Source organism: Mus caroli, chromosome X (assembly GCF_900094665.2).
Source record: "Mus caroli chromosome X, CAROLI_EIJ_v1.1, whole genome shotgun sequence".
NCBI lineage: Eukaryota > Metazoa > Chordata > Mammalia > Rodentia > Muridae > Mus > Mus caroli.
Window position 1 is genome coordinate 129,022,794 of NC_034589.1, and position 19,444 is coordinate 129,042,237.

The 19,444-nt window shown below is 42.6% G+C and overlaps 1 protein-coding gene across 1 annotated transcript in view; it reads left to right on the plus strand.

Annotated features, from left to right (window-relative positions):
• Window positions 1-19,444, plus strand: part of Frmpd3 (FERM and PDZ domain containing 3) — a 93,709-nt gene that overhangs the window by 38,950 nt on the left and 35,315 nt on the right. Inside the window, exons 5-10 of the mRNA XM_021154008.1 lie at window positions 2,395-2,499; window positions 6,845-6,952; window positions 9,666-9,797; window positions 12,117-12,236; window positions 17,151-17,287; window positions 17,599-17,725. Of these exons, the coding sequence (XP_021009667.1) occupies window positions 2,395-2,499; window positions 6,845-6,952; window positions 9,666-9,797; window positions 12,117-12,236; window positions 17,151-17,287; window positions 17,599-17,725 (729 nt within the window). The remainder of the gene's footprint in view (window positions 1-2,394; window positions 2,500-6,844; window positions 6,953-9,665; window positions 9,798-12,116; window positions 12,237-17,150; window positions 17,288-17,598; window positions 17,726-19,444) is intronic.

The following is a 19,444-nucleotide window of genomic DNA, read 5'->3' on the forward strand; positions in this document are numbered from 1 at the left end:
ATAGCTAGATATGTCCCACCCCATTAATCCTAGCATTGGGGAGGCAGAGGTGGACTGATGTCTTTGGTTAAGGCCAGCCTGCTCTAAGGAGCTAGTTCCAGAACAGCAAAACCATCTCAAAAAACAGGGGAAGAGCCGGGCAGTGGTGGCGCATGCCTGTAATCCCAACACTTGGGAGGCAGAGGCAGGCAGATTTCTGAGTTCAAGGCCAGCCTGGTCTAGAGAGTGTGTTCCAGGACAGCCAGGGCAACACCGAGAAACCCTGTCTCAAAAAAAAAAAAAATAGGGGAAGAAAGAAAGAAAGATGAAGTATAACAATGTGCTAAAATAAAATTTATTTTAAATGTATTTATTTGTTTCTAGAATTGTTCATGTATTATTTTGAACTAAAGTTAATAATCAGTGACTGAAATCACAGGTGAAAATGCAAGTTAGGCATGATGGCACATGCCTATAATCCCAGAAATTGGATAGTGGAGTTAGGAGGACCCAAAGTTCAAGGTTATCATTGGCTACATAGTGAGTTCAAGGCCTGTCTGGGCTCTATGAGGCCCTATATCCAAAAAAAAAAAAAAAAAAAAAGTAAAATTACAGAAGGGAGTACTACTGTAGTTATGTGCTACATAAAAGATATTTATTGGGCTGGAGAGATAGCTCAGTGGTTAAGAGCACTGACTGCTCTTCCAGAGGTCCTGAGTTCAATTCCCAGCAACCACATGGTAGCTCACAACCATCTGTAATGGGGTCTAGTCCCCTCTTCTGGTGTATCTGAAAAGAGCTACAGGGCGCTCATATAAACATAAGTTAATCTTTTTTTTTAAAAAAAGGTATTTATTAGCCTGACACAGTGCTGCACATTTGTAACTCTAGCACTTGGGAAGCTAAGACGAGAGTGCCAGTACCACAAGTTTAAGGCCAGCCTGGAATATGTAGCAACACTCTGTCTCAAAAAAAAATTTTTTTTTAATAATTCCCTCTTTGTCCTTGACAGAATAGACAGACATACCACAAGGTCAGTTTTGCTCCTGTAACCCTCTTCACCTAGTACATTGCCAGACATTCAATAAGCCACTGTTAATTCATCAAATGCACAAATAAGTCCTCCTAAAGACAGGAGACTTCGGCATGATTCTTGCATTTCCTATTGCTAGGCTGTCTGCAGCTCAGCATAAGACTAGACTCAGAAGAGCACTTCCCTTCTTTTCCGTAGGGGAATTGGGCTCAGGGTGCCCCCATAGATACCTAAATGGATACTCAAGCTCTTTATATATGTATATACTGGCATAGTATTTACACAGAACCTTCCCACATCATTCCCAAATACTTCAAATCATCTCTAGATGACTTAAGATTCTGAATACACGGTAAATGCTACATACATAGTTGTTACACTGTGTTGTTTAGAAAATGGAGGCAAGAAAAATGTACATGTTCAGCAGAGACAGAGGGTTTGGTATTGTTGTTATTATTTCATGTGTTTTTAATCTATGCTTGGTTGAACGCACGGATGCAAAGCTGTGGGTACCAAGGGCTAACTGTAGTTTACAATGTTTGCTAATCATGCTTCCTGCTGAATTTTGGGAAAGGTTTCAAGAATAAGAGAGCCTGACTGATTCTTTGGGCATTTCATGCAGAATTGAATACACAAAGTGATGCAGCATTTGGAAGTAGAAAGCCAGGGGCACTGAGCTAAATCGCTCATCTCTCTCTCTCTCTCTCTCTCTCTCTCTCTCTCTCTCTCTCTCTCTCTCTCTCGTACAGTTCAGAAAGTATGGATGAGTCATTTTGGAGGGCTGTGTTTCCTCTCCCTCAGATCTCAAAAATATTTGTTATAAGTCTTCTTTCTAGGGGCATACCTGTGAGACAATAAGATTATTTCTGGAGATCCTCTGGGAAGTTTGTATTCACACACAATGAAGTCTACTATTTAAGTCAATCTCATATTAGAAAAAACTGAATATGTAAAAATTTAATGTATATGATTACTGAAGATTTTTATTTTTTGCAAACCTCCTTAGGCTTAGAGAATTTATAATGGGATTCAGTTTATCCAAATTCAATTCATGCCCAGATTTTACACAACACACCAACCATACAGGGAGACAATTAGCACACTGCCTTGTAACACTTGTCTGTGCTTAAAAGGTAATCAATACTTGTCTATTGACTCATCGACCAATAAGCCAAAATATCTCTGTATTGGTATTTTCTTTTTGGAGATAGTGTCTCACTGTGGTAGTCCAGGCTGGTCTCAAACTCACGATCTGTTGGCTTAGCCTCCTGAGTTATCGGTATTACAGGTGTGAACCCCCAGATCCAGTTGTATTGAGAGAGACATCGTAACTAATATTACAAAGGAATGGAGAACTCACCAGCCCTTTGTTCTTTTTCCAGTCCCCTAAATCTGCCTTCATCAGTGCTGCAAAGAAGGCCAAGCTGAGGTCCAATCCGGTGAAGGTCCGATTCTCTGAGCAGGTGACAATTGGAGAAACAGATGCAGTAAGTGCCGTCTTGGCTTGCCTCCTCTCTCTTTGGCCAGAATCAAGCTGGCTATTGAGTCTCAATCAGGGGCTTCTGGTAGTGGATGCTTTTATGAAGGGTTGCAGCACAAGGATCCTGGTGCTCTGAGTGAGTGGGTATTGAGGAGAGAGGAGTGTGTGACATCCAGAGTGGGTTGGGAGGGAGAGAAAAAAATATTGAGTCCTTCTGGATCTTCATGGTACTTAGAGAAATTTCTGTCCCTAGCACAATAGTGTACACTCAGGGCAAGTATTCCACAAACATCTTTTGGCTACTTGATAAAAGCAGGGATGAAGTAATGGTTTTGTGAAGACCCAGAGAACAAGTGGCTGGTGAAATTGAACTCTCTTCACATTTAAGTGGCCCTGCAATTCCACATCTTGACTGAAGAAGACTGTGCTGATGGGTAGCTGCCTAGCAGCAATGATACAGACTGCTTTAAGTCACTAGCTTTTTCCCAGGCACCAGAAGGGATCCAAAAGAAATACCTGCTCCTTGCCATTGGCAACCTTTCTATGGGGTGGGGGTTAGGGGGACAAGTGGTATAGCAAATCTCCTGCTGTGTGATATCATCTTTAAAAGCAGCTACATTTACCAGCCCATGCCATGCAGCTGCCAATCTAGGGATTCCTGGCTAGCCCACAGGTTTCTTGCTGTTCATCAGGGATGCATGCAGTAAGCCATCTACCCGAGATGTGCAGATGAGAAGAGGTAGGTGGAGAGCAGAAGTCAGTGTGTACAGCCGTCATGAAGTCTGGCCCAGAACGCCCCAGAAATCTGTAGAATTTGGTGATGTACTAGTGGGAGTAGAGATAAGTGGGCACTGGTGTGTTTTTGTAGGATGAGATGGGCTGTCAGGAAGCCTGATCATTTATGTACTAAGACACAGCTGCAGTTGTTGAGAGACATAGCAGCAGTCTCAGACTGAGCTGAGAAGTCAGCAGGATGCCAGGCATTTTTGTATTTCTCTGAGGTAGAGCCACCTGGAAAAAAGGGAAAAGAACACGGGTGTCTTCCATCTATTCCCTGCCTCTCTTCCCCAAACCCAGCTCATGCCTTCATGCATCCCTCTATGAGGAAGACTAGGGAGCTCAAAGGACACCTAGATCCTGCCTAAATAATTAACACTCGGGATCCCATGGCAATCCCAAGAGAAACAGTTCAAGAGCCCGTTAAATGGTTAAAGGACTGATGCTCAGAGAGGAGAGGGAATAAGACTGAGCCCATGTGGCTCAGAGTGAAACAGATCACAAGGTCCAAGTCACCAATGAGACATTGGGGCCCTGAACTGTTGAAAATTCTGAGGACATAAGCATTGAATTGCAAAATATGGACAGATATATCCAATCTCACCTCAAAAATCACAGTCAAAGCCAGGACACGAAATGAAGAGCTCCTATCCTGCCCTCCTTTGCCTCTTTCTCTTCTCCTTCTCTTCCTTCTTCTTCCTCCCAGCCTTCAAGTTCCATACCTCACAGGCCACAGGCAGATCGAAGAGCCATCTCCAGTTCAACCGAAATAGCAACTGACTGCCCCAGGGCAGCTAGAACCTACCCAGAGTTCACTTGTCCCTCACACAGGCCCCAAGCTTGGCTTGAGACTCTTTGTCTAGGAGAGAAAACATATCCATCTTCATATCCTCTCAGTTACTAACTGTGTGAACCATAGCAGTCTGTTCAGACCTGCAGAGTCCAAGTCCAGGTGACTCCAGCCTGCCCCATCGTCCCCTTCCCCTTGTGTTCCAAGGCTTTATTAAGCAGCCAGAACAAAAATAAATCCTGTGGGCGTTCCTTGCTAACTCTATTTTTAAGCAAAATCAATTAAGTGATTATCTGAGTCCAACCCAGTGTGCTAAATAAAACTTGCCCCCGCCGAGCATCATCAGCCTGGGGAGCCTGGGCCTCTGGGCCTGGCAGGAGTGGGGCATCTTAGGATCAGCAAGGTCTGAACATCATCATCACACCTTTCCAAACTGATATCCATGGCTTTCCTCCTTGGTTTAATCCCATCCAACTTGCCTCCTGGCCCCCATCACTGTCAGCCACGCCCAAGCTCGAGACTTGCATCTTTGATGCTTTATCCACAACAGCTGCTAGATCTGCACTGTTCTACTCAGGCTTCCCTGACAATCTATCTCATTCAAAACTCAGAACCCAATTGGCCTTCCACAGAAGCCTTACCCTCCTTATACCAGGTACTTTGTTTGAGATTCATAATGTTCATACATGACAGGGAATGGCAGCAAGAATTCAAGTTGGACTCTATCTATCTATCTACCTATCTACCTATCTATCTACCTGAAGCAGAATCTCATTGTGTAGCCCTGGCTGTCCTAGAATTCCCTATGTAGACCAGGCTGACCTCCAACTAACAGAGATCTAGCAGCCTATACTTTTCCAATGTTGAGACTAAAAATATGTGCACCCATCAGGGCCATCTTAGGACCTATACCTTTGCTGTAGCTCTCTGGATGCTGAGCATTAGCTAAGTATGCAATAGATGATCTGTGGCTGCCACTGAGTTAAAGCATCTGGCCACCTATACACTGCAATTAACCATAGACTAGATGATGCTGGCCCAGTAATGTGTGCATACTTCTTGTGAATCTAATCATTCAAGCAAGCATATAGTAAGCACCTAGTAGTGTTCATTCATTTAGCAGTCACTTATTTAACACCAACTATGTACCAGCCATGCTATTATTCATTGCTGGCACCATAACAATGACTATGTTTGTGCTCTGAGCTTACTGTTTGATTGTAAATGACAGATGTTCTTCAAAATATTGCTGGAAGCTAGGCATGGTGATACATGTTTGTAGTCCTAGTACACAGAGGGGGGAAAAAGAAACCAGCCTAGGTAGCACATACTTATAGCTTAGCAGCCAGGAGTTGGAAAAAGAGAGCTGTGAGTTTGTGGCTAGCTTGGGAAACATTGGAAGACCTTGTCACACTCACAAAAAAAAAAAAATGTGTGTGTTGCTGGGCAGTGATAGCACACACCTTTAATCCCAGCACTCAGGAGGCAGAGGCAAGCAGATCTCTGTAAGTTTGAGGCCAGCCTGATCTACAGGGTGAGTTCCAGCACAGTCAGGGCTACGCAGAGAAAACAGTCTCAAAAAAACAAACAAAAAAGTGTATGAGAGAGAGAGAGAGAGAGATGAGAGAGAGAGAGAGAGACTAAGAAGGGAGTATATAGGTTGCTATAGAAAAACATGGGAAGACTAGATTTATGGCTTTATAAAATACTTGTTTAAGCTTGATTTTGAAGGTTGCATAGGAGCTTGCCAGGGAGAGAAAGAGGAAGACGGAAAAATGGCCATTATTTAATTGACTTTTGTTAATTGAGAAATCCACATTCACTATTTATAAATGAACCCCCGTTCCAGGAAAGCTACCGCTAAGGAATTATCAGTTATTCAGAAATGGGCTTTGCCCGTGAGTGCTTTTGAACCAGGATCAATGCAGGCCACTTTCAAAGAGCTTTTGGAAATAGTTGAGAGTATTTTTGGTTATCACAATGATTTTGTGTGTGTGTGTGTGTGTGTACTATGAGCACTTAGTGAGAGCCCTAAAGCTAGTAAGGCAGTCCCTGAATGATGAATTGTCAGAGATGAGGAGGCATGAAAAAAGTGAGGTTTCTAACAATGGTCAGACTTGAATCCAGAGAAGCAGGCAGGATCCAGATCTAAAGAGGTCTAAAGAACCAGGCATGGTGGTACACAGCTTTAGTCTCAGCACTTGGGAAGCAGAGCCAGGTAGATCTCTGAGAGTTCTGGCTAGCCTGCTCCACTCAGTGAGTTCCAGACTGAGGCTACATAATAGAAACCTGACTCCAAAAAACAAAGAAAAAGAAAAGGACCCTAAGGAGCTAGCAAAGTGGTTCAATGGTAGGGTATTTGCCTAGCATAGAGGCTTTGAACACCATCCCAAGCATCAGAGAGTGACTGAAGAAAAGCAAAGGATGGACTTGTGAAGGGCCTGGTAGGAAAAGAAGTCTGGAGATAGACTGGGGTGTATGAAGTGGTCTCCAAATAAAACCTTCCACGTGTAATTCTTACTGTATATAATGGTCTCTACTGATCCAGAGCTTCAAACTGCAGTAGAATGTAAATATACCATGATAGAATAAAGAGGAGTGGATTTGGATATGGCTCTGCATCTTGGGGATTTTGTTCTTATCTGCATATAGCATTATTATTGATCTGGTCCTTCCTCTGTCTCTTCTTGCACTGTTTTGGCCCCCTGCCTCCATCATCATCATCTTTCCTTTCCTTTCTAAACCCCCACCTCTGTCTTCCTCCCCCTCTCCTGTGTATCCATAGAAAATGATGAAGAAGGAAGCTCTCCTCCTCATCCCCAACGTCCTGAAGGTTTTCCTAGAAAATGGGCAGATCAAGTCATTCACATTTGATGGCCGGACCACTGTTAAGGTACATGAGGAATGCCCTCCCCTAGGGTACCTGTTTGTTTGTGTTCCTCTGCAATCGCCCACGATAGCTTCACTGCTGGAACAAGATTGCTTTGATCTCTCTATGCTCTGGAGTGCATGGCTGCACAAACATAATCCTCAGATGAGGCTGGTAGTAGGAAATTGCATGCCCAGCTGTGCACTAATTATTGTAAAAATGTGTGTGTCCACGCATGCGCAAGTGCGTGCACATGAATGCACATCTGCTTGTCAACTATTTTATGTTCATATACGGGGTCCTTCAGGACTCTTAGGAGCTAAGCAATGGGAAGATCATTAAGCCATTTATAAAACCAAAGTGATGTATATTGATACAATAACACCTACACAAGTTTACACAGAGAAATAAACAAATGTGATCTCTTGGGAGATTAGCTTACCCGTGTCTTGCTTTTTAAATAACAACCAAATCTTAAGCACTGAAGCAAGATTTGAGAAGCCCAGCCACAGCCCTTTGGCTATTCTTTTCACAGGAAGAGCAATTACTGAACTGTGATTCTTAACAGCTCAGCCAGGCGTCAAAAAGTCCTAGTGATTCTCTTAGTCCTGAAGAGTAGAAGTGGTGATATGATTTTCCCGAGGTTAACTCTTCACTGGGACAGAAATATCTATCCCCGAGTCTTCTGAACTCTTGCCAGAAGGAGAACACCATCCCAAGAATGAATGTTCTTATGCAATCAAGGCTGTTCAGATTGCTGGGCAGTCTTGACACCTGCCCAGGAAACTTGCTTTCCCCAAAGTTTTCCTGTGGTTCCCATGCAAGGACCAAGATGATCCTATAAATAAATAATCCCATCAGGAATGCTCACACAGGCCTGTAAACCTAGTACTCCGGAGGCTGCATCTGGAGAATTACAGGCTTGACGTCAGCCTGTGCTACAAGGGGAGAGAGCCTTTTGGAAGGAAATAAGGGAGAGAGGAACGAACATACTTAGCCAGAAAACTCTTGCTCAGAGGAATGAGCAGGGGCTCAGAATGGCCCTACCAGTGTTTTCTACCAGAGTTTATTGATCATTCCTATATTGGTTTAAGGAAGATCTGAGTGTGTTTTGGAGCCATCCCATGATATATCATGCTACTGGTACTTAGTGTCTCAAGGTCGGAGATGCTAAGTGTCCTTCAGAGGACGGAACAGTCCCTGAATGATTAATTGTCCTGCCCAAAGTTTCTTTGGAAGAGTTAGGCCTAGGTAGGTATCTCTAAGGAGCTTAAGTAAGACCCAAATGTACTCCTTAGGAAGCTGTGGCAGGGTCTCTTAGCTATAGAACATCTTAAGTTATGAAAGGAAACATTGAAATATAACTAGGCCACCCAGTTTGCCACAATCTCCCTTGGTGTTTCTTCAAGGTTAATATGCCCACTGTCAACTTGTCAATACCCTAAGTGCACTGACCAACCTTTCTTAGTCACAGAGTTCAGAGCACTCCTTACCTCACAATGCCACTACCACTGTGGCATCTAGGCAGTGCCAATCTTTGGCACTCAGTCTTACTTTGCACTTCAGCAAAGCTGCATGGCTATTCATTAGACCTCTGACAGTCTTCTAAGCCACTTGTTCCAAAGAACAACCTGGATGAAATGACAGTCTGGTATGGTGAGTGTTAAACATTTTAACACCAGTTAAAAATCCCTGGCTTGGCTGTCCACAATCTCAATGCAATTTAACTGCAAAAAAAAAAAAAAAAAATGCATCTGACTATGCTAGGGTTCTAGTAACACTTGAGCCTCTGTATCTACATGAATAGCACAAAGAAATCCTCTCAAGTGCCCAGCACTTTGCAGCCCTCTGTTCAAATGACTGAGTATCTCACACAGAAGGGGTGCTTTGGCAGCTCTGGCCATCAGAGAGCTCTGAACTCCCAAGCCTGCTTCCCTCCAGCCTTTGGGGATGGAAACATGCTGACTGTGTAAACGTACACACTGCAATGTGTATGCTGAAGCCACAGCAAATAGATGGCCAAAGCCTCAAAACTGACATTTGAGCAGCCCCCACGAATATGTTCTCAGGCGCCCTAGTATTAAAAGTAGGGCAGCAGAGCAGACGGAGCCCAAAAGTAGTCAGATCTATGACTGTACTCCAGACACGTGACATCTTTCCTCTTTATGGACACATTTTTTCAAGTTGCTAAATTGATCATCTATAAAAACTAGCGATGGCCCAAAATGAACATTTTGCCAGTAGCTCAAGTCATTTGATTTAGATTATGAATCTGGAAATAAGTATACTTTTTAATCTCAGAAATGTAGCTTTGGCTTTTACTCATTCCTAACCATTCAAACCCAAATGGGCAGTCTGACTTAAGAGAGATAAGTGGAGAGCCAACACAATGCCTGGCCATCCATAAGCATTCCAGAAATGATTTATCTAATAGACGATGGAGAGATGAAGGTACAGAGGTAGGAAGGAACCAACCTTCAATTACCATATGTCAGGGTGGGGAAATTCAGGGATACATACTTGCCCTTCTCAGGCAACTTTCGGTGTTTCTCAGGGCCCAGGCCACTGGGTAACACTCATGAGGCCCTTTACTGGTCCCATAACTCAGTAGCTGGGCCTCCACAAAGGCTTCTACCAGATTATTGTGCTTCATTTCAATCATTTCCTCCTGTGTTGTTACCTTTGTGTGAGTTAGAATCAGGAACGATCCCCTCTCAAGCCTCTTTTCCTTCTACAGGATGTGATGGCGACTCTACAGGACCGTCTCTCCCTGAGGTACATTGAGCACTTTGCTCTTGTGCTTGAGTATACTGGGCCAGAACAGAATCACAAGTTCCTGATTCTCCAGGACAAGCAGCCCCTGGCTTATGTAAGTTGTCCCTTGATTCTGGCATCCATGACACTGCTTATCTAGAAAACTTATCATGGTGGGGTTAGCCAGCTCCCAGAAGTCATAGTTCCAATCTGAGTAGGAGTGTGGTATGTATTCGTATATGTGGATATGTGTGTATGCATATGTATGTATGTGTGTAAGTATGTGCATATGTGTGTATGTATATATGTGTATGCATGCGTATATGTATGTGCCTATATGTGTTTATATGTATATATGGGTGTGTATGTACGTGTACTTCTGTGAATGGAACCAAAGGACTTGTATATCACTGTCCCTCTGAACTACAGACTAGCCTTACCTGAGGAAGTTACTATCCATCTCCAAAGAGCCTCTGATTCCCTTTGTGACCCAACAAAGGCATTTGTCTTGGTCTCTATTGGCAACTCTCCTTTTTCCTGGTAATACGGCCTACTAGACCCTTCTGATTCCTAACAAGAAACTTGGCCTTTTAGATGAGGACTGTGATACAGAAAGGTTAGAAGTAGAATCAAATGGTAGTTAGAAATGGACCACATGGGATCAAGAATAGGTGGCATCCATCATCTTCCAAAGTAGAAGAGAACAAATTATCTCATCCCTCTTGCCACACTATATGGGAAAAGACTGTTGAAATCTAGGATTGCTATATGGGTTTTCATCCATAGCAAACCACTAGGAAATATCACAGAACTGAGCAGGGCAATCAGTATTCCATGGTAGGGTGGGAAAAAGCAAAAGGGGGAAAGTTAGGAATATATAGCATTTAGAAAGTGTGTGGAGCCAGGCATGGGTGGTGCATGCCTTTAATCCCAGCACTTGGGAGGCAGAGGCAGGCAGATTTCTGAGTTCAAGGCCAACCTGGTCTACAAAGTGAGTCCCAGGACAGCCAGGGCTACACAGAGAAACCCTGTCTCAAAAAAAAAAAAAAAAAAAAAAAAAAAAAAAAACAAAAAACGAACAAAAAAGAAAGTGTGTGGAAGCCAAACAAAACTCATAAATCCAACCAGCAACATAGCACACATGAGAAACTAGGCAGGAAGATCTACCTAAAGTACCCTGAGATACAAAGGAAAGAAACAAGGCTTGGGATGCAGCTCATTGGTAGACTATTTGGCCAGCATGCACCAGGCCCTATTGCTCCTTCTTGCTGTTGGGTATGGTGGCACACACCTTAATCTCAACCCTTGAAGGTAGAAGGCAGGAGGATGAGAAATTCAAGGTCATCCTTGACTAGTCTTTGACTTTGAGTGAAAGGCATGCCTGGGATATATGAGAACCCGTCTCAAAACAAAGAAGACAGATACACACAAAAAAAGAATGTATTTTTCAAAAGAAAGATTCAAGTTTCAGCTTAAATACAATCCAAGGTAGTGTCTGCTTAGAAAACGTAAGCACCTCCTATCCTACCCAATAAATAATCCTCTGAGTCAAATTGACTTCTTGTTCCAAGTGGAATTTCAAACTTCTTTACTATAAAAATCTTCACATAAACAATATATATGAAATATATATGCATCTCCAGACTCAACATTTTACCAGTATATTGCCAGCATGTTTCATCTGTATCTCTAAATGTGGTTTACACTCTTTGATTTGAACTCTTTAGGCATCTAATAGTCTGTTAGACACTAAGCATGCCTGCAAGAAGAAGCTGATAAATTCTCGGGAACCTTCTCGTCCTAACTCCTATCTTGGCACTTAGACTCAGTTCTTTTTTAGGTGCAGTGAGACAACAGGGTCTTGCCCAAACTGCCCTCAAACTTGTGATGATCTTCACCAGTGCTGGAACTGTAGGCATGAGCTACCACATAGACCCCATTCTTGATAAAGACCATGTCCTAAATAAGTGATTAAAAAAAAAAATACTAGGCACAGCCAGGCATGGTAAAACACACCTTTAATCCTAGGACCCAGAAAACAAAGGAAAGGGGATCTTTATGAGTTCAAGGCCAGCCAATTTATATAGAAAATGCCAGGCTAACAAGGTCTACAAAGTAAGTTCCTTTAAAAAAAAAAAAAACCTTCATTAGTAAGTTAACAATAAAATATAGAGTAATTATAAAGCTATATATAATAAAAGTTAGGAATTTCCTATTTTAGGCTGAGGTTGTCCATGGATAACTCAAACTAGGGAAAATAAAGCCCAGGATGAGAGAATGCTTGATATCAATTTGCCATGTTTGAGACAAGAGTAGGAAACAACAACCTAGCTCATCCATAAACCCTACTTTAAGCAGCTGCCTAGCTGCCTGCCACCCCCACCCCGTCATTGACTCTATGGGTTTTTCCCATTCTCTCCCCACTGGGTCTCAGGTTGTGCAGCGGACACACTACCATGGAATGAAATGCCTCTTCCGAATAAGCTTCTTTCCCAAGGACCCAGTGGAGCTGCTACGTCGGGATCCTGCTGCTTTCGAGTACTTATACATCCAGGTAGGGTCTGGCTTGGGAACACAAAGATAGATGGACAAGCAAACAGGCAGGGTGTTCTGCCATCACAATGAAGTTACTACGTAAGTTTGACCTTTAGCTTGCTCTGAAAGCCTTTTCCTTTCTGAAGGTCAAGTTGGCTGGTCTGATGACTTGAATTTGATGGTCAAAATACTATCTATCTACTTGTCTACCCAGAGCCCATCAGTTTTCAGAAACAAGCAACCCCAGTAATTCTGGTTCTTCCACAGAATTCCAAGGTTTGACAAGTTCTTTTGAGGTCTGAAACTCTCAACCCTCAAATACCTAGGTTGAGTAAGGAGATGATTTTGACCTTACTCCATCCAGAAACATTTATTAAAACCACACTCTGGGTCAAGTCCTGACAACCAGAGGTGGAGAAAGAATAGACTTCTTTCACTAGAGTTCATATATCTATAAATATAACCTCAGCACGGTTCAGTGTCAATGACATCCAAGAAGCAGTCTTCCAGACCTACATGAGAGAAAGACAATGAAGGTGTCACAGAAACAAAGATATGTGTATACCCTTAGCTGTGAAGTAAATGTTTGCTATGTAGTAAGATGGAAAAGAGGGTCCGTATTCCAAGCAGGAGCCCTTGCACTTTCAAAGGCATGCTGACAAGAAAAAAAAAAAAGAAAAAAGAAAAAATGCAAGTGATTTATTGCAGCTTCAGTACAGGATGTAAGAAGCAATAGAAAATGAAATTGGAGAGCTAGGGAACAGAGAGTGAATGGTTGGGAGGCCAAGGAGAGAATTGAGTTTATTCTGGAAGCTGAGCAGTGCTTCTCAGAATACGGGCCCTGAACCAACAGCATCATCAACTGGATACTAGTTAGAGATGCAAATTATTGGTCCTTATCCCTGTGGTTTGTTTTAACAAGCTCAGTGAAATTAAAAATACAAAACAAAACACAAAAACAGTGTCTCGGGTATCTCAGGCTGACCCCAAATACACTGTGTATCTTCAGGAGAACCTTGAACCTCAGCTCCAGGTGCTGGGTCTACAGGCAGACATCATCACATTCAGTACTCCATGAGAGTTTAGTACTCTCCTTACCAAAGCCTTTGAGACAGTGGACCTACTTCAGAATAGTGGTTCCTTAACCATACCCGCACATTAGAATTACCTGGAAGGGGGCTGGACTGATGGCTCAGTGGTAACATTGAGTGCTCTTCCAGAAGTCCTGGGTTCAATACCCAGTACCTGCCATGGTAGTTCACGACTATCTGTAACTCCAATTTCAGGGGAGCCAAGGCTTAGGGAGGCTTTTAAAACGTATCCAGGATATGTACAGTCAAGGTAAAGAAATCATGCTGAGGAGAATACCAAAAGGAGAGTCACCTGGTCATCATCCAAAGGAAAGCTGGTGTCCAAAGTCATGGCCGTATGGATTGGGATCACAGGGAAATTTAAAGGTTTTGATTTGCTGAGTATCAGTAGAGATGGTATCAGTCATCATCTAAGTGAATAGAGTCCCATGAATTTGGAGATAAAATAAGTTCATTTTAGGGCCTGTTGGGTTTTAGGTGCCCACAGAACATATGCAGCACTTGATGAGAGAAAAAAACTTAAACTTCCTCTGTCTCTGAGGGTGGCACCTGGGACTGTACAATGAGGGACCTGGTGGCTGTCCTCTCTGCCCTTTCTGGCAACCTAAAATGTTAGGAACATTTCTCAGCCTCAAGTTCATTTGCCAAACCTCTAAGGGCACAATGGGTTGTATAGTTTAGTTCTCATTTAGTTTGCCTTGAATTTCTTCATTCAAACTTCTGGGGATTGCCTTGGTTCAAGTATTTTGGAATTTGATGACAAAATCGTGCCCAGAGTATTTCTCCACTTTGTGATAATGTGGACTTCATCTGGATTTTTCCTTTAAAAAAAATCAGTTGTTTTTACTGAGGTCTAATTAGCATATAACACACTACACATGTTTGAAGTGATAAACTTTCACCCACAGTCATCACCACAATCCAATATTCACTGACGTTTCCTCGGGCTCCTATGTAATTCACCCCCCAGGCAACCTCTGACTGGCTTTCTGTCACTATACATTTGTTTTAATTTCCAAGAGTTTATGTAAATTAAACCATACAATATTTTGATCTGACTGATTTTCCTCAGTGTAACGATTTTGAGATCCATCCTTATTGTTGAATGTGTCCATTCTTCTTATTGGGTAGTATTCATGGTATCAGAATTTGTTACCCATGTTGATGGGCATTGGTCTATTTCCAGCTTTGTGCTATTACAAATGCGACATGTATGAGTATCCATGTCCTAGTCTTTACATAGATGTGCACTTTCTTTCCTCTTGGGTAAATAGCTAATAACAGAATGTGATCAGTTTTCTGGAAAAAAAAATGGTAATAATATTTTTCCAAGTGGCTGCACCATCTAACATTCCTATCCATCATGTATGGTATAGAAGTAGTTCTAGCTTCTCCATGCTTGCTCTGACCCAAAGATCTATTTACTATTATACATAAGTACACTGTAGCTGTCCTCAGACTCGACAGAAGAGGGAGTCAGGTCTCATTATGGGTGGTTGTGAGCCACCATGTGGTTGCTGGGATTTGAACTCAGGACCTTCGGAAGAGCATTCAGTGCTCTTACCCGCTGAGCCATCTTGACAGCCCTACTTTAGTAGTTCTAATAGTGTATATATAGTAGTACCTCTCTAAGTTTTCCATTTGCACTATCCTAGTACCTAATAGTATTGGATAATTTTCCATGTGTTCACTTTTTGTGTATTTTCTGTGATGAAATGTCTGTCCAAATCATTTGCCTGCCTTTTTATTGGCTTATTTGTTTTCTGATTATCAAGTTTTCAGAGTTCTTTATGTATTCTGGAAACAAGTCATTTGTTGGATATGTTATTTGCAATTATTTCCTCCTAGTCTGTGTCTGGCCTTTTTGCTCTCTAAACAGTGTCTTTCACAAAGCAGATGTTTGAATTTTGATGAAGTCAAGTTTGTTAATCTTATCTTTTATGAATAGCATTTCTAGTGTCATATCTTAGGAAATATGTGGCCATCCAGTATATCTGTGTCTATTCATGAGTGTCTGTGTGTGTTTATGTGTATGTGTGTGTGTATTGAGGCTCCACTCATTGAAAACCCTAACCTTTCCTCACTGAATTGCCTTCATACCTTTATTCAAAAGTAGTCTATAAGTAATAAAACACCAAACCAAGTGGGAAAGCAGTTATCTGTGTATCTGTAGATCTATTTCCCAACCGCTATTTCATTCCATTGATCTACCTGTCTATCCCTATGCCAACAATGCATTCTGTTGATAACTAGAACTTTACAAGTCTTCAAGTCAAGTAGTGCTTGTCCCCAACTTTGTTATTCTTTTGAAAACTGTTTTTATTCTAGGTCCTCTGCAGTTTTTCATGGGAATTATAGAATTGGCTTGTCGATTTCTACTAAAAATCTTAATATGATTTGAATTGGAATTGTGCAGAAGCTGTAGATTGATTAAGATAGAATTGATAGCTTAACAATGCCGAGTCTTCCAGCCCATGAGCAAAGTATTTCTAAATTGATTGGTGTCTTTAATTTTCCTCAGTAATGTTCTCTAAGTTTTTAGTATATAATTTTTTCACATATTTTGTCAGGTTTATTCCTAATTATTATTCATTTTTATATCATTATAAATTATTTTTATTTTGTTGCTACTGCTGCTGTTGTTTTTGAAACAGTTTAATTCTGTAACTCTGGCTGGTCTGGGTCTGTTTAGACCATGCTACTATTGAACTTGAGATCCGTGTTCCTACCCTAGCCTTCCAAGTACTGGGATTATAGGTGTGAACCACCATACCCAGCAATGATTTAGATTATTAGTAACTTGTAGAAATATACTTTTATTGTAATTTTATGCCTTGTAACTTTGCTGTACTCGGTGAATTGTTTTAGTAGGTTTTTGTAGACTCTCCTGGATTTTCTGTATAGATAAACATTGTCAGTTTTCTTCTCACTCACTTCCCTTTTTGGATACAGTCCTGATCTTGACCAGGCCAGCCTAGAACTCACTGTGTAGCTCAGTCTAGCCTTCTGATTCTTGTGCCTCAGCCTCCAAATTACTGGATTTACAGCCATGAGCCACCACTCTCAGCTAAGGTATCTTGTGTGTGTATGTGTGGTGTGTGTGTATGTTTGTGTGTGTGTGTGTGTGTGTGTGTGTGTGTGTGTCTTTTCCTTTGCTGTGGTGATAGCACTATGGCTCCCTAGTCCCATGGCCCACTGTGTTACAACCTCAACCAAAGGAGAACCATGAAGGTGGAGTTATTGTTAGCTAGGGTACTAACCCTTAGAATTTAGAACATTGTCATACACTTGACTATTGACTACCAGGTATTCCTTCTAAGCCCGTATAAGGAATATTGACTCATCAATATTTTTGTCCTCTGGACCTCAAGGAACAGAATGATTGCTCCATCTCTGCAATCAACCTCTCACCCTGGGCTTCTGGATCAGAGTCCCACAGAGAGACTCTCTCAGTGCCTTTCTTTCCTTGTTCTCATCTGAACTAGTAGAAGAGCCTGGTATGGCTCATGATTGAGTACAGAACCCCCAAAAAGGTGAGGTGTCTCTTATAACAGAAGAGTGAAAGGGACTGATCCAGGTCCCACTTGCACGGTAACCTGGATTTTTCTGCCCACTGTGTCTTGTTATGCGACTAAGAAGGGTCTAATATTTGCTGAACCAAGCAAATAGTGTCCCTGTAACTCAAGGCTCCTCTGTTGTCTCTTTCCCGAGGGCAGTAGTCCCCTCTTTCATTTATCTATCATATCTTCCTGGTAGCATGATTCTTATCTGAGATCTAAGGGGAGCTGTAAGGGAAGGGATGTTTCCTTTAACTGATGGATTTGGTCTGCCCTCTCTCACAGAGTCGTAATGATGTTATCCGAGAACGCTTTGGAATGGAACCTAAGCCAGAGATGCTTTTGGGCCTTGCTGCCCTTCACATCTATATCACTGTCTCAGCCACTCGGCCTAGTCAGAAGATCACACTCAAGAATGTGGAGTGAGTTGCGAAAGGGCCCTTCTGGAGGGAACAAATAGCTTGGTGTAAGAAGATGGATTTGTTGAGCTGTGCTCTGTTTTTCAAAGTCATAAGCATTCTATGGCGGCAGGAATTTGAGTTCCTGAGGTCTACCCCACTCAAGTCCCATACTTCAGAGCCATGGTTTGCCTGTCTTTATCCTTCTTTCTCTTCTTCCTAGTCTCTGTTCCTCCATCTCTGCCTCTCAGAATTACTCAGATTCTTTCTGACCATCTCCTCCCCGATCACACTTTGTCTCTCTCACTAATCTCCTGATTTTCTTCTGTTTCTAGGAAGGAGTGGGGCTTGGAACCCTTTCTTCCCCCCTCACTCCTGCAGGGCATCAAAGAGAAGAACCTTCGGAAGTCGCTCTCTCAACAGCTGAAGGCCCACCAAATGCATCCTTCTAGCAGCACCAAGGTACCCAGAGGAAGCCTCAGAGGGGTGATACTCTGGGGATCCCCACTACTCCTGACTCAGGTGTACACTCTCTTGCTCTTTCTTACTTTGGGTGCATATTCCATTATTATTTCTGACTCAGGTACATATCTAGCTTGGCCAAGGATGGGGCAGTTATAGAAAGGAGTTTGTTCCAAATCCACACTTAGCCCAAATAGGCTAAGCAACACATCACTGCAAGCCACTATGTCCTTGAAGCAAAGGAGCAATGAGAAAGGTTGTTCTTGGGAATCTTTCCCCAATTAGTACCAATTGAGCACCTGTCCTGTGGAAGGCATTGGCCCCTAAGGGATGCACATGTTTTCCATGACAGTGACTGCACCATCCCTTCCTAACTTTCTAGTCCACCAGTCCTAGAGGAGGAAGTCTGAGTAGATAAAAGCCCAGCACAGAACTGGGGCAACTACTGCACTATCCTCTGCATCCTGTGACATGGACACGAGAGTCTTTGTCTCTTGAGGGGTTTCTTTCCCCACCTACCCCAGCCCTGCTGAGCCTTCTTAGGCTGCTAACACTCCATCTGCTTGTGCTTCCTGCCCAAGACGCTGGAGGATGGTGACAAATACTAGAATCAGCATGCAGATGTAGACAGGAGACACAATCACCCCCATATCTGCCACCCATTCCAGATTTCTTGAATTACCAACTAGCTTTCCTTTTAAGATGCAAATTTCCCCAGAGAGCTAAGCCATTCCCACCTTACTGTGCATGTTTAATCAGATTGGTTTCCACCCCCCTTGGCTGAGAGCACCAGTGCTCACCACCATCTCCATAGCAAAGATTTTTTTTCTATGCATCCCCAGTGCTCTACTGAAGAAAGCCTGGCTTCAGCCCTTGAGTCAGGCATAGTCAAGTAGGGAAATAAAACTATCATCCGCAACACAAAGCAGCAGGCACTGGCACTCTGGACGTGTTCAGAAGAGACAGGTGCCAAATCCAGGCTAGGAGAGGGAAAAACCGGTATATTTAGTGCCAGCGCTGAGATTTGAAAGATGGACAGATAGGAGCTTGTCTGGATGAATTGCTAGAAGCAGTACTAAAAGAAAGACTTCCCTGAGCTGGGAGATTCATCTCTACAAAAGCCCCGAAATGAGAGTCACAGTAGCAGGGAAAAGAACGATCGTTTAGCCTATGCGAAGCTACAGAATATTAGAGGCATGGAGATGGTGGAGGTAGAGACAGAAGGGAGATTAGGGAGGTTCATAGGAGCCAGTTCTTGAAGGGCTTTCTGTGCCATAGAAAGGGGTTACGTGTAATCCTCATAGGCAGCAGTGACTCATAGAGGAGTTGAAAGCAGGAAGCTGATGTGACTAAATTTACTATGTTTTAGGATGCTCCCACTAGCACTAGGTGGAGGTAACCGAGGGGAAGAAACAGAGTACCCAAAGCCCTGACATAGGAAGGAATGTCAAAGCAATGGTATAAGGACAAATGATGTGGCTAGATCATTCCAGAGAAAATAAGGAGGTAAAATAAACATGATTTGGTGACTGATGGCCCTCAGATGAGAGGACAAAGGAAGAGTCCTCTGTCAAAAGTTTCTGGCTCAGTTGCCCCCATACAAGCTCAGTTGCTTCCAGAGACCTAGAATCCCAGCTGAAGAACAGACTTGAGCATTGCATGTAGCAATGTCGATGGGACTCTAAGTATCTTTATATATATATATATATATATATATAT